The sequence below is a fragment of the Procambarus clarkii genome, chromosome 42 (assembly GCF_040958095.1).
Source record: "Procambarus clarkii isolate CNS0578487 chromosome 42, FALCON_Pclarkii_2.0, whole genome shotgun sequence".
Classification (NCBI taxonomy): domain Eukaryota; kingdom Metazoa; phylum Arthropoda; class Malacostraca; order Decapoda; family Cambaridae; genus Procambarus; species Procambarus clarkii.
The window spans coordinates 2168013-2184194 of NC_091191.1; the positions used below are offsets into that span (position 1 = coordinate 2168013).

At 37.9% G+C, this 16182-nt stretch overlaps 1 protein-coding gene and 1 non-coding gene across 2 annotated transcripts; one reads left to right on the forward strand and one right to left on the reverse strand.

The window, feature by feature from the left end:
• Positions 1-1650: 1650 nt before the first annotated feature.
• On the reverse strand, positions 1651-12131 carry RpL7 (ribosomal protein L7). The gene is made up of 7 exons (XM_045762174.2): positions 12041-12131; positions 8024-8345; positions 5631-5806; positions 4177-4267; positions 3894-4050; positions 2891-2988; positions 1651-1781 (listed from the first exon to the last, which is right to left on the reverse strand). Exons 1-7 carry the CDS (start codon positions 12049-12051, stop codon positions 1671-1673), a joined length of 966 nt encoding a protein of 321 aa, XP_045618130.1. The 5' UTR covers positions 12052-12131; the 3' UTR covers positions 1651-1670.
• A 1221-nt stretch (positions 12132-13352) lies between these two features.
• On the forward strand, positions 13353-13424 carry TRNAD-GUC (transfer RNA aspartic acid (anticodon GUC)). Its single transcript has one exon. It is a non-coding gene; the product is annotated as a tRNA-Asp (tRNA).
• The last annotated feature ends 2758 nt before the right edge of the window (positions 13425-16182 follow it).

Below are 16182 nucleotides of genomic sequence, written 5' to 3' on the forward strand. Positions count from 1 at the left end.
GTTTGTCACCATCACACAAGCCAAATCTTTCTAGTATGTATCACTCTTTGGATAAGCACCTCCAAAGGATACCTGATCAACCAAGCTGTGACTCATACGTCAGGCTGCGAGCAGCCGCGTCCAACAGCCTGGTTGATCAGTCCAGCAACCAGGAGGCCTGGTCGACGACCGGGCCGCGGGGACGCTAAGCCCCGGAAGCACCTCAAGGTAAGGTATCACTTGCATTGACAATTAATCGGAGATTAGTCAATGATTATATATAAAGGTTGTATCCTTTGGTATTTACATTAATTCTAGATGTAACCATCCACTGTTGTTGGTCATATCTGGAATTAATACTTCACAAGAATTATATACACAAATGGACAAGAAGTTTGATAGTGGACAATCACATGGCAGGCTCATTGATAAAATGCATTTTAATAAAGGGAGCATCGTTTCGGTTTCGGAAAAGTTGTTCAATGTCGACCAATATTTTTTGACTAGTTGTATATGAAAAGGGCTGCAATTGTTCAGTTTCAGTACTGCAGCATAGATATATTTTTTTTTTTATTTTTTCAATTTTACACATTTTCAAGTGAATTAAAAGTAAGTAAGTAATTATCAAAGGGCACCAAATCGGGAAGGCTATGTAGCACCATCAAATACGCAAAAAGTGAATTAAAAAAAACACCTTTCAGATATAATCATTCTATGACACATTAGCATATAATAAAGGTTCGTAACTTATGGAGTTTCTGAAACATCTTTAGTTTTCCTAATACAAATATTCAAAGTTCGCCCCAAAAAATATGCAAATGTCATGTTTATTGCTATTATAAAATCAATAAATAAACATAGTTTTTTGTAAGTCGGGGATTTACATACAAGGTGTATGTTTCATGTAAATTGAATAAAAAATAGTTATTCAAACATTTGTTATTTTAAAATATTTTAAATAAAGAAAATAATAGTCCAAGGTGCTGCCATCTGTGGCCGAGGTTGACATCAACCAGTTTTCTCCAAAACTGGCACCCTTACAGATAGGCTTGTGTGCACTCAGGTGTACAAGTTTTATGAAAATAGTCAGATAAAAAAAATTATAACACTAATTTTTTTTTTTAATATATGCTATTGAGATAGCCTAGCAAGATATAATTCCAGTTGAAATTTGTTTGATAATCATTTTGGAATAATTTTGAAACCTACTTCAATATTTTTTCTCCCTATTTATGCTACGATGCTGAGACTTGTGCCAGATGAAACACTTTTCATGTACAACTCGTCAAAGTTCGAACCAGTTTTCATTTATTGCATATTTTGGGCAAATTAGGAAGTCGATGCTCCCTTAAGTAATGGTTGTCTTATTATAGACAGAACAGGATAAAAATCTACACTTTTTTACATCTTTAAATAAATACCAGTCTTTTGCACTCTAGTGTCTTGTCAATGTCAAGATGTGATTTGCATCTGACTAATAAGAAAGTTGTCGTCGAGATGCAAGTCTCACCCTAACCACATACTGACCTTGACAAAGCATTAGAAATAGTGCAAGAAGAGTGATATTTAAAGACGTATTTGTGTAAGTTATTATCAAAAACCCATATAATGATTGAGTGGAAATCTAACTTGAGTAAAAAAATAATGTATTAAGGTTTTAAAACAATCATGTCATAGATCTCTCTTTAATTTTAGACCATTTTGGCAAGGAGTGCATTTATTTGATCCTCCCTATTACCAAAGTCACCACCTTCAACAAAGTGGTTAGTCTTCTTCCTCCATCCACCAGTTGGATTATTCAGCTGAAAAGCAAAAATATGTTCATTAGAAAGAAGTTTTAGCCAGATAAATTTAGCAAGAACACACAAGCCAAATCTTTCTAGTATGTATCACTCTTTCAGCCAGGGTTATAGGTCCGAAATTAATTTAATCTTCAATGAAATAAGTAAATAACGATAGTGTTACCACACCAAACCTGTCTCCCAAAGCCCATATCAAAGTATATCAGTGACATATTGCTTAGTTGGACAACTTTATCTAAAATTTTTTACCACAGAACATTTCAGAAGCATTTATTTTAATATGTCAAGATTAATCCTGGAGAATGCAGCTTAAGTATGGAACCTGTATGTAACCAAGCACAAGATAAAATTAAAAGTATGCCATCATACTAGTTCCAGAACAGAGGTAAGAGTTAAAAGGAAAGTTGTACAAATTAATCCTGATCACTGGAAAACAGAAGTTAGGGAAATTAAAGAGAACCGATAGGATAAACTATTTAGCACCAGTGGTTCACACAGGGGACACAGTACCCAAATAAGCCAACACAAAACATTTGTTCAGTGAAAGCAGTGAACAAATGGAATGTCAAAGTACTGAATAAGAAGTAATCTCATACAATTTCAACTGTAGATATGATAAAGATCACAATAGCCTCTAGAATATATGTACCAGTTGGCTGACAGTCAAGAGGCAGGACAAAAGAACCAAAGCTCAACTCTCATAAGCAAAAAATTTGGCGAGGAGAGTACAAGTAACCTCTACTGGGCATCAATTTACTGCTAAATGAACAGAAATCTGGTACAAGGAAAAGTGCAAAACATTTCTTCCAAGTTGGACCATTTCCATTTCGAGTGAACCCTTGCACTACCAGCAACTTTTCCTTTAACATCCATTAAACTCTTCCTGGTAATCTAAATCACAAGATAAATGAAGCTACAGGCAATTTTATACTTTAAACTAGGAGTTCAGGGTTTTGCCTATTAATTTAACATTTAATTCACTGTGCTAAGTCTAAGTAGTTAAGGCTAACACAAATTCTTTTAATTTGCCTCCAAATGTTACTTCATCCACAAACCAAATATTAGGGCTCATTGAATATTACTTCTGAACAAAACATTAAAAAAATTACCTTAAAAGGCCACAAGAAGTTTGTGGCCGCCTGAAAATGTTCCCCAACAGTGTAAATCTCGTGCACGAGATCTTCCATGCAGATGATGTCCCTCTTACCTGTAAGAAAATAAGCAGTATTATACTGTACATGGCTAGACATGTTCCAATATTAAATCATTTTAACACAAAATTAGCAGTGTTAAAACAATGTATATGAACTTAAAATATTCAGTATTGGAGGTATAATATGCATCGGGTACAACTGTCAAGATAGAACAAACTAATCAAAGTATTTTATACAAGATTTACAAGACATCTCCCCAAGGGGTATACAATATAATTTGCAACTGTCAATAGACCTAATACTGAACTACATACTAATGATATGGTAGGGAATTGATGATGGTCCAGGACAGACCAAAAAGTCTGTTTCTTAACTTTCTGATGTGTAGCTTGGTCATCCTACCATGCTAAGAATGGACACGTGCAGATAATGTGATCTTTTCCTATGCTAGAAATTATCTTTAGTCAAAGTTTTTTATGCATTTGTATTTTGGAAGTGGACTGCTAACAAGAACAGTCTGACTAGACTGGGTAATACGGACAAAAAAGGCTAAGATTTCTATAGGAATTCAAGAGTAGGGATGAAGGAAACTCAAGAGGCATGTAATGTTGTCACTAGCAGTAAAAATAGCCCAAGCTTCTCTATACTTTAAGGCATCTTATTGTCTCAATAAACATACTTTAACTAGCAATATTGGAAAAAAACCTAGCCAAATATAAAAAGAATATGGCAAGTATTTTATAGTTCAAAATATTTGAAATGAAGGATGTGGTACAGAATAAGACTATTCAGGATTTGAGGTTCTGTACTGTACCATCAAGTATCAAAATAGAACAAAAAAGTACACAACAACCACTTATTAATTTCTTTCCAAGAATACTTGTTGCCATTCAGAACATGAGGCATGCTGGAGACGAAATGTGTTAATATTCTACTCTGAAAAATGATGTTTACTCACCAAGCTGCTTCTCAATTATGTCATTGTTTATTAGTGGTACACGACGGCGATCAATCTTGCCAAACCCTCTCTTGTAAATCAGTGATTTGACACACTTCAGGTTAGGGTACCCCCAAGCAATGAAAGGTTCAGCAATACGCAGCATGTTGATGGTGGCCTGCAAATATTAAAAATGCATATAAATAAATAAATAAAAATATATATATTCTGCCAAATCTTAAGAAAATTATCAATTTTTATTTCTCAATCTATGCAGATAACTACAAAATGAGTGCTGGTCTACCTTGTTCAGTTTGACGAAAACTCCATTGTTGATCTGGAGAAGGCGGAAAAGTTGAAGCACTTTACGAACCTTAGGATGAATCTGGTTCACACTGAAAAGACCAAATATTTGTAGATTAAAACTACCAATTCAATATTCAACATTAAATTCAATTAAGTGGTTCAAAATCACAAGGGCATCTAGAAATATACCGGGGTCAGTCACTTTCCATACAAATAGGGTGGTTAAATGAGAAGAGAACATAATTACTGGTTCTACATTCTTTACACTACGCCATCTACAAACTATTGATACTGTATTTTTTTCCATTTTGTAACCATGACGAGCCAAATTTGACAGTCTGGTGATTTAAAACTTGTAAAATTCTAACTGGTTATTGACATGCAATCTACATAATATTTTACTTAATATCTATATTAGTGTATCTTGAGATGATTTCGGGACTTTAGTGTCCCCGCGGCCAGGTCCTCGACCAGGCCTCCGCCAACATGAAGCAGCCCGTGACAGCTGACTAACACCCAGGTACCTATTTTACTGCTAGGTAACAGGGGCATAGTGAAAAACTCTGCCCCTTGTTTCTCATCGGCGCCCGGGATCAAACCTGGGACCACAGGATCACAAGTCCAGCGTGCTGTCCGCTCGGCTCCCAGAATGTATGTGCATTCACAAATCACCACTCTCACTATCATTAAGTTCTGAAATTTATATTAATTAGAAGAACTATTAAACCCTCTCCAAGTAATTCTTAAAATTTAACTGAAGAGTTAACACGTATTCTTTTCATGCAGAATTTAAAGGAACTTTGATGTGCGTGATTAAAGAAATAAAAGAACACTAATATTTATGGACAATTGTGCCAGAGGCTCCAAGACTGGAATAAAAGGGAGGGAGGGAGGGGGGGGGATGTGGTCCAATTTTAGGCTCCATGCCAAGTGCTGTATTTAATTACATTATTCAGTACCTAATTTTCCAGCACCCAATTCAAAAATGTTACACATCCATGTTACACACACCCAAGCCCCCAACTACTGTACTGTTGGGTGTGGGGAAACGCCAATAATCTCTCACACTTCATACTCTTGGCCATTAACGAAATTCTACATACTACAATGTGGCAACCAGCCTTGCCGTTTGCAATACTCTAAACACCTGACCATTCTGCTCCCCTCCTAAACAGTCTTAAATCTTTCTATTACCTGGAGAGGGTTCAGAGAGTTCTACTCCCCAAACCTGGCCTGAGGCCACATGCCATGGTCTTTCTTATGAGGGGCATTTTGTTGGCCTTTGTGTATAGCATTTACACATCAACACAACCATCTTCCAAACTCTTCACACTTAATGAACTTTATGCACAATCCTTCTTGGTAGAGCTCCTCAACAACTATATTGTCACTACTTACTAACCTTTTTATGCAAATGTATTAAGTAACAACCATATTTTAAACAATACTTACCCTCTAATCCTGATGACAAAGGCCAACTTAGACTCTGCAGGAACAATCACAGACCCTTCCTTCTTAGCCTCACGAATCAAGTCTATCTCTTGCCTCTCAGTAGTGCGATACTCTTTGATATAACGCTCAGCTCGGCGGAATATGTTGAAGCGCTTTGTCTTCAAGGCCTTTTTAGCCTGTCAAAGAAAATTTCTTATAAGGGGACATTCATACAAAATTATATAATATGAAATTCATGAAAAGAGTACAAGGAATACAGTAATTATGATGCTGCAATGAGTACAGGGGTTGCACTAGGTGCGTTACATAAGTCATGGCGACTACCCGTTTAAATAAAATCATAAATCAAGAGATCTAAAGACTAGAAAAAGAAATGAAATGAAAAAATGTTTGGGCAATAGAAACCCTAGGTTACAAGAGGTTTTGGCAGGCATAGAATGTTATTCACATTTTAGTGGAGGTGTGTGCATATGTATAGTGGGAGGCTTTAGCATAGTTCATAACCAAGATACAAAAGCTGTTACAGCTATGATACTTGAAAAGCAAGGTGACACCCCCCCCCCTCCCCCAACTCTCAAATGCCAATAGCTTAAAAGTAAAACTATTGATTGGTATTGACTAAAGACACTTCCAATCCGGATTTGCACGAAGTACTGATCTCCCAACTTTATTTTGCCACGTAAAAATAAAAATGAAGCATGATTTTCCTTTAAATATGCTTAACACTTTAGTCCGGGCATGACGCAGCATTGCGTCATCCGTTTGCTGTCGGTAATCTCGGGGATGACGCAATGCTGCGTCGTCCACTAAAATAATTGCCAAAAATCAAGGTTTTTATCCGATTTCTTGGGGACTGTTTGGTAACTGTCAACAAGCCGAATGCAATCTGTGACTACAATACAAACATGAAAGGTGTTGATCACTTTGACCAAATGATCAAATATTATCACTTAATAAGGAAAACTCACAAATGGACGAAGAAAATTACCTATTTTGTGCAAATGGCTATCTACAATACTTATGGTGTACAACTACTACACAAAAAATACTAAATTATAATACTACATGTACTAAAATACTAAATACTAAACATTTGTGGGCAGGAATTGGGAGTGTAGCTGGAAGGCGTCTGGGCGCTGACTCGCGGTTAACGCGTGGCCCATCTTCAACTCGTTGGCGGGTGGAGCGTGACCAGGTTTTTTTATTTTATATGCTAATATTCCTCTAGAGAATTCTATTGTGAACCCATTGATACCAAAATGAAAGACCTAGGACGAAAATTGAGGTGACCAGAGTGAAAAGAGTGAACACATTTTATCACTTTTGTGCGCTCCTGGGTAACTCGTTCGCACTTTCTGTTTGCTGTGGGTAATTAGCCGGGCTTTTGGAGTTTATATGCATTTAGTGCTGTAGAGAATTCTATTGCGAACACAATGATACCAAATTTAATATCGTAGGACGAGAATTGAGGTGACAAAAATGGAGAGTATACACTTTTCAGAATTAACGCACGCTCCCGTGAAACGCTGGGACCCAAATCGCACAGTTGAGGGGTGGCGCGCTGGGTACGCTAAAGTGTTAATGACTTTGCCAGGGTACCAACCATTTGTTACAAATGTGATAAGTCCAACATTAAAGAAGTTAACATTTATACACTAATATTTCCCCATGCACATGTTCTCCTGGTTTGTGATTACGTCTAAAAAACTTCAATTTGGTGTAAATTGAACTACTGTATATACGGTACCAACCCCGGTACATTGAAACGAGGGATTCAATGCAAGTGAAGCCTTCGGGAGGCATTCAGGAGATTCACTTTATATACCCAATAATATTCCCATGCTTCATGGGCTATGTCACTGATACTGCAATCATGGAGTTTCCCCCCAAAGATCTGAACTTTAGCCCAAATTCATAAGCAAATTTGACCACCACCCCACAATATGGGATCTTCCAACTTTTATTAGGCAAAGCTGGCAAGTAAATCTGGCTTGGAAAGTGATGCAACCGAAGATTTGCCGAATTGAGGTGGCGCTATACATGTTTAAATCATACCAATCTTGTGTAGCTAAGGATACTACTTTTCGTTTCCTTATTCTCACTAACTTTCTCCAGAGAAAAACAAACAAACTGATCCTTTACATGTACAGTACTGTTTAATAGTTACAATATTAATGCTCTGGTTACCCAATTACTCCCAAATATTTTAAGCATAGTTTCATAAAAAATAGTATAGGGTTGGCAATTAGATAGCGCATGACATTTCACCGTTAATCTTGAGAAAGTATGAGACGAACAAAACTAAACACTATATATATATTTTTTGTTTTAATAAATTTTATGCTTATGAAGCAAATTTTAAAAATCTCTTAAAACCATTAGAAATTACTCACCTGGATGATGGCAGCAACCCTGTGTTTTTTAGCAGCAATTTTCTGCCTCCGACGTTTCAAGAGGATCTCGGGCACTGCAGGAAGCTTTTTGGGAGCATCTTTGTCCTTGGGAGCATCTTTGTCCTTAGGAGCAGCCTTATCTTTTGGGGGCTTAAGAGTTATAGGTTTCTTCTTGGGCTGGGGTTTTGGGACCACAGCTTCTTTCTTTGGCTTGACAGGGGCAACCTTCCTAACTTTAGGAGGAGCTTTTTTGCGCAAGGCTGGGTCAGCGGGCCTCTTCCTCCGCTGCCTCACCTTTATGGTGGCTGCAGGTTTACTCTGACTGAAAAAAAAAGAAAAAATTTGAATTTTTTTAACTGCAACCCAAATGATTAAAGCCCCACTGCCACCTATCCACTAGATCTAAAAACAGAACAATGAAAATGGGTGATGGGAGTAGGCAAAGTGAGGTCCTACACTTCTCAATAGCTCAATAATGCAGGGGAGTTCTCAATAACACCTCCATTAAAATTCTGATATAACTGACAAAGTGTCTAAGCTTTACTGACATTTTCATATTTTTTTAACTACTTTAATTGTTTTCCATTCATGAACTCCAGAGAATAAATGTAGACATTCATCTTGAAACTCATTTCTTAGGAGCCACTCACTAATATACCTTACAAGACATACAAGTTACATCATACACAAGTCTGTTCACCAATGGATTTTATAATCTACCTAGCATATCCAAGCAAGCATAATACAGCCCAGCCTAACCTAATAGTTCCTTACAACAATATACATGGTTTTAAGCCGATAAGCCTTGTCAGCCCAAAAAGCCCAAAATCATTTGTATTTTATATACAGTATCCCATTCAAGGTAGCATGTGTTTGATATGTATCTGTGGTATGTTCAACTAATTTGGATATAGTACTATACTGTACTTTGTCTTGGTATCAAAATAGGGCTACTTTCTGTACTCGTCTCATGACTAGTATTAGCCATAATGCAGCTCTAGGATAACCATCCTACAGTTTAAAGCCTGAACAAAATGTTAATAAAAATATAGCAATGTATGGGTCTATATCCAAACATCCAAAAAATGCCAGGATGCAACATTGCCATAGTGTCAGTGCCATCACACACTTCACAATGTATATGAAACTGTTAGGGATGGATCAGCTTTGTTTTATAGTGGAGTGATGATGTAGCACTACTCTCTAAGAATTTATTCTTTTATTTAACCTTTTGACTGCTAACTGTTAATTAATAGCCGACATACCCTCTTGTATTTAAGAAAAAAATGGTTCTGAATTTTTTTTCTTATATTGTTAGCCTTCAGGAAGGACAAAAATTCTGTTACAAGTCTCTAGCTCTTGTGGTTTAGCTGCAGTGGCCTGGAGAACATTTTTTAGGTAAAATGAGTTCAGGTGCCACATGGGAATAACTATTTTCATTGTTTCCCTATTTAGTTTTTTTATGCTAACATTTTGTAATTGTGTCAAAGGTACTGTCTATTATGTATAACTTTGAAAATATAAGTATGTATGGATATACGTGTATAGATGTACAGACACCACATACTTATTCATAATATGAATACATACATAAGCCTAAATCTTAAAATTGCATATAGCGCACACTTTGCCTCAAATATACACATGGTAATCACTCATTTGCTGCTGCTAAAAGTTTAGTGTCTCCTCTATGGCTGCCCTAAATGCTCAAACACTGGATGGTGATGTTGCCAAGCAATGGTTATTATTTTCTAGAAGGCCCTAGAAGGAAAGTGAGGGACTCAGGAATATTTTTTTTTTTTTTTTTTTTTTTTTTTAAAGATGGGGGATGGTTACTAGAGTCGGGCTGCTTCCTGGGGGTGTGTAGCAAAAAGGAGGCCTGGTTGAGGACCGGGCCGCCGGGGACGCCAAGCCCCGAAATCATAAAGATAAACTTAAGATAGGACGGTTAGGTTTTATTTCCAAAACGTACAAAACCTTTTCTAGTTTGTCCAAATTCAGCTATATCAAATTCTACTCTAATTGTCTATAACATCAATATATGTATGATGGTCCCACATTGTTACTGTGAGTACTATCTAAACAGGAGGATGGGCCGTTTCTTTGCATACATGAAAAACCATGGTAATAATAGTTTAAATCATATGATGACTGCATTACCCCCTGCATCATATATGACAATCACTAAGGGCTAAATTATATAAATAAAGAAATTATTATTTACTATAATATTGGTGCTGAATGTGAAAACATTTTTACTCTGAAATACAAAACCAAAATTGGTGGTGGGTGAAACTATAAATTCTGAGAAGTACTTAAAATTTTGACTTCTTTTATCACCCACCACCATGTTTGATATAGTTTCATTACAAAATGAGCTCAATTCAGAGGACAATTTTTTACATAAGAACAAAGGTAACTGCAGAAGGCCTACTGGCCCATACAAGGCAGCTCCTATTTATAACATTATAGTATGCAAATACTTAATATTTATTGTTTACTTATGTAATATAATTTAAGGAAGCTTTGGGTAATTCTATGGACTCCTTTATATCCATGCTAAAAGGGATTGAAAAACCTATGCTAACCAATCTCACCAAATGATCTAAGTCAGCCTACCCTAACTATATATATGGTTTTAATGCTTAGAAACTATTTAATTTACACTTAAATTTATAATTACTTTTAGTGTCAAATTTAACCATACATCCCTATATAACGGCTTCATTTTACTTCCAGGACTAGAATGTGATTAAGTTACGTGTACATCTCTTGGAATCGGCCACCTCTGCGACTACGACACCTTGAAGGAAATTGGGAATTCGGCCAGACTACCAACTTCAGGGAACCGAGATAAGGAAACCAATCCTCGTGTAACACCCAGACATCTCCCCTTAAGACTGGGGAGATTTTACCGATTTTACTCTTGGGGTGTCAGGGAGAGGGGGTATAATATATGGTCCAACATATAGACTAAGCCCTACACATGTCATTGGTGTGACCTCTCGAACTATCTTTAGGAAAAGGTGTACCTACACCAAACCTTAACATCGATCCTTAGGACAAACATGTAAGACAGTATATTTAGGTAATGGAATGTTAGTACATAAATTCGTAGTGTACGAATGTGAACCTAGAAAATCCATACGAACTTTGTTGTACACAGGCCCATTGGATACTGCACTAATTTGATAAAATATATACTCCACAAAACAGTAAAAAAAAAAAAAAAAAAGGTTATTTTGTGAGTCATTGCTGTTAATTATGTTTTTGCCCCTATAACCAATTATGGTATATATTTGGAACACCTTCACTAGCCAAGGGAGTCCCAAGTATGACCAAGGGTACACCTGAAGTAACCTCGCTAATGTGCTTCTACACACGCCTTACACCTTATTCAGTGTACACACACTAACGTATTTGTTGGATTAAACCTCGCTAACACAACCCCAGCAATGTACCTTAGACTTCGGCTAACGACCAACAGGTTCAACAATTACAGCAACCATGTGCTACGGTCTACACGGGACTATCCTAATTTTAACATTTCACATAAATTTAAACAACCTCACATTTAGTGTTACGTCCATACAGACGTGTGTACACACCTGTACCTTACTGACCATACACGCCACCCTCAGCCTCCACTCTACACTGCTCCCAGTTACAGTATTTTAATTTAAGTTATTATCATAGCAAATTGCCCAGGAAGACAAGTCACAGGGCGCCATCCTTCACTTACACCAGCCCGTACACTCAACACCACAATAAGAGCCCTCCCAAGCCAAATTAACAGGAGGGTCGCAACGTGTGCCACCATCTCCCCCACAACACACAAAACGTAAACATAACTCTAAAAGTCTCGATATTGCCACCACACCCGGGCCATCCTGGCTGGCTGGGCCTGGCCGCTAGCGGGGGAGGGTTGAGGGATGCCGTGGCTGCTACAGGAGGCGGCCAGGAGCCAGGATGGCGGCAATAAAGGAAGATAAATACAGGAGAGCGGCGGGTACTCACGTCTCCACCATGTCGGCGACACTGGGAAAGGCGGAGGAGGCGGCGGCCGGCGGACAAGTGAGCGCCGCCACCCGCCGCCTCCCTCCCTCACCACTCTATACTCTCTCATTTAATAATACTAGTAATAATAATCATAATAATAATATTTATTCAGCTCAAAGTACTGCACATACAACCAAAATAAGTTACAAACAGAATCTTGTGTTTCTAGATAGAGCTAGTATATACTATTCTTAAAGCCATTAATACGCACCGCGTTCGGGCAAACGCTGATTTCTAAATAAAAAAGATTTGATTGAATCATTGTTATATATTAATATATATGTATACATACAAGAAGGTACATTGAGTTTGTGAGAATACATAACATTGATGTTTTTACAGTCTTACAAAGCCACTAACACGCATAGCGTCTCGGGACAATATTTCTCACACACAATATATACACCACCCGCCAATTACATCGTTTATTTCTGTATTACCAACATTGTATTATTTATTATTAATGTCTATATTATTACAGTGACACTAAGTGTGTGCAGCGCCTCCGCCAATCCACAAACTTAGTGTAAAAAGTATATATTACCCATACACACACACACACACACACACAACACAAAATCAAATTGGAGATAATTTTTACTGGATATTACTTATTATGTTGTATATTTGAAGATAACTTTAGACTTTATACAGTCATTTATAATGTATAGCTTATAATTAGCACGTATGCAATTATAATTAGACAAATTTGGCATATTGACATTCAATAAACTTAAAGAACTATGACATGTTTAGAACGGAGAACTATATGTGTGGGCAGCATAAAACATCCACTAGACAGTGTGACATGGTAATTACCAGAATTAGGCTGGGATATCAATATCTATGGCAGGTGGCTGCAGGTAATGAATGCCCCAAATGATGAACATTCCAATTGTAAACTATGTGAACAAGAGCTGGGACATTCCAACACCATATCTGTGACTGCCTTGTTATCAGTGACTTAAGGCCAAATGGTATGAGGTATTTTGAGCTCTGTAATTACTTCATACACTCCGGAATATTGGAAGATATTCTTGTGTTGCTCCCAAATTTTGCTAGTGGAGGCTAATAAATCAGCCTTACATGTTCTCTCCTGATTCCATTATGACTAGCAATATATATATATATATATATATGGCTATATATATATATTATATAATAGGGGTACCACCTCTAGTGCAATTAATATATATAATTGTTCTACTCAAGCAGAGTAGTGTTAACAGTTTGCGTATGAAATACTAAGCTGTTCTCTGCACCATCAGATTCCTCGGTAGTATAGTGGTGAGTATCCCCGCCTGTCACGCGGGAGACCGGGGTTCGATTCCCCGCCGGGGAGGTAACTTTTATTTATATATTTTTTTTCATATATTGGGCTCTATTCTTGCCTTCACACTATTGGCTCTAGAGTTGTGTGACCCTGTGGGTTATACAATTGGCTTCACAATATAGGGAGAAAGTGTTACATATATTAATAGGGGAATGCACAATATAGCTCTTATTTTCACCCATGTGTAGTGTAATAATAATAATAATAATAATAATAATAATTTATTTAGGAACAGTACATACATAGTTGCAGAGTTACAGTACAAACATTCTGTTAGATTTAAAGATAGAGGTAGTACATACAATACCTAAAGCCACTAGTACGCATAGCGTTTCGGGCAAGGCGAGGTGGGGAAAAAATACTTAAACTAAAACTTAATAGTAATTGAGCTTAAAGTATAAATTGTGTTGAATGAAAAAAATAATAAGAGATAAAAAAAAAGCGGGGAACATGGTAGAAAATGGAAGATCATGGTAGAAAATGTAGTGTAGTGTAGCTCTTATTTACACTCAACCAAATTCATACATACACGTAATGAACAAACCACATCAGAAAATTGCAAAAATAAAATAAGCAACGTCTTGGACCATTATCAAGTCGAGTAAATGAAACAGTGGAAGAGGCAGATAAATAAGGCAAGAATATGCAAGGTGAGACGCATGTCAGAGAAAAAAAAAAGAGATAAGACTAAGATTTCTCCTACATGTTTCTCACTTTCTTGCCTTATTTATGTGTATCTTCTCTCTCTTTCTATTACACGACTTGATAATGGTCCAGGATGGACCGAAACCTGGTGTTTTCTTCATTTACTGGTGTGTGGTATGGTCATCAGCCACGTTATTGTGACTCATCGTCCTGTAAAATGTCTGGCTTTCGTGTCAAACTATATAACAATGCCACATTTGTTATGTTATCCGGTAATCTGTTCCAGTAATCAACACTATATGCAGTATTAACTAAAATCATTTCTGGGCACTATTCAAGGCTGCCAACAGCAACTGGCACCAGGGCCGTCTTAACAGCACTATAGGCCCCTGGGCAAACCAGTGTGTGGGGTCCTTACCACAACCAATCACAGGAATAAAAAGTAAATGGTCGATAATATTAAACATATATTTATCTTATTGGCACTTCAACAAAACTGGTGTTAAAATATTAAAAACATGATGAAGCGCAGCAACTAATCAACATGATAAACATTTGAACAATACATAAGGTTTGAAAAGCATAATCATACTCATTAAACTACAGATATTAGATGGCACAACATGAAATTAGTAGTAGTAGGCATCCTTCAGTCTCGGGAGACTATGGAGTTGCGCCCTTGTTGTCAATCCTGGTGCAGCGTCTGGTGTGACTGATGAGGTCAATCCGAGAGTGGCAGTCCATCCCACACCGAGCACAAATGAAGTCCGATTCTGGTCTGTGACCTCTTTGAATAGACTGCCCCCAGGCTGAACGGTCTGCAGCCAGTGTCTCCCATATAGCAATTTCGACGTCCATGGCTTTCAGGTCCCTCTTGCATACGTCTTGGGGCTTGCCTGTTGGACGCTTTCCCTGCACCAGCTCTCCGTACAGGAGATCCTTGGGGATCCTGCCGTCGCCCATTCGCACAACGTGCCCGAGCCAGCGCATTCGTCTCTGTTTCAGCATTGTGTACATGCTGGTGATTCTTGCTCTCCCCAAGACGACGTTGTTTGTCACCTTGTCCTGCCAGGTGATGTCCAAGATGTGTCGAAGGCAGCGCATGTGGTAGGCATTCAGCTGTCTTTCCTGACGGGCGCGGAGAGTCCAAGACTCACTGCCATAAAGGAGAGTGCTCAGGACACAGGCTCTGTAAACCTGAATCTTAGTATACTCAGTTAGCTTATTATTGGCGTGAAGTTAATGGTCTTCAGGATGTAATTTTCCATGCACACGAGTGAAAGCCAGTTCCAATGATGCTGCCCCATTGTGCTACGAAGCAGATTTTTTACAAGTTTTAGCATTGAAAAATAACGTTCTTTAAAGTTGGCCACCACCAGATGTACTAGAGTAGCAGTGCAGACAGGATTAGAGGAAGAAAGGTGGCACAGAATCTTTACAGCATGTGCAGAAGTCTCTGACACTAATACCCCTTTCACACTGGATGAGCTCAATCGAGCTAAGAAAAACTCCCAAAACACATTCCCTGAAGACAAAATAACCTATAACATTATTAGAAACCTCGGCCCAGAGGGACAAGCTGCATACCTTAGGTTAATTAATTTAGCCTGGACTTCTCAAACTAGACCTACAGCTTGGAGTAGGGCACACATTAAGGGATAAAGGGGCCAAGATTTATCAAAAAAGAGAAGGCTGGACGGACATTTTCTTGAACTGTCGGAAAGCTAATGTAATGAAGATAGGTTCATTGACACAGTACCCCATAAGAGGCTGGTACATAAGCTGGAGAGACAGGCAGGAGTGACTGGTAAGGTGCTCAAGTGGATAAGGGAGTACCTAAGCAATAGGAAGCAGAGTTAGTGAGGGATAAGACCTCAGATTGGCGTGAAGTCACCAGTAGAGTCCCACAGGGCTCTGTACTCGGTCCTATCCTGTTTCTGATATACGTAAATGATCTCCCGGAGAGCATAGACTTATTCCTCTAAATGTTAGCGGACGATGCCAAGATTATGAGAAGGATGAAAACAGAGGACTGCATGAGGCTCCAAGAAGACCTAGACAAATTGAAGGAATGGTAGAACAAATGGTTAAGAGTTTAACCCAAGCAAATGTAATGTAATGA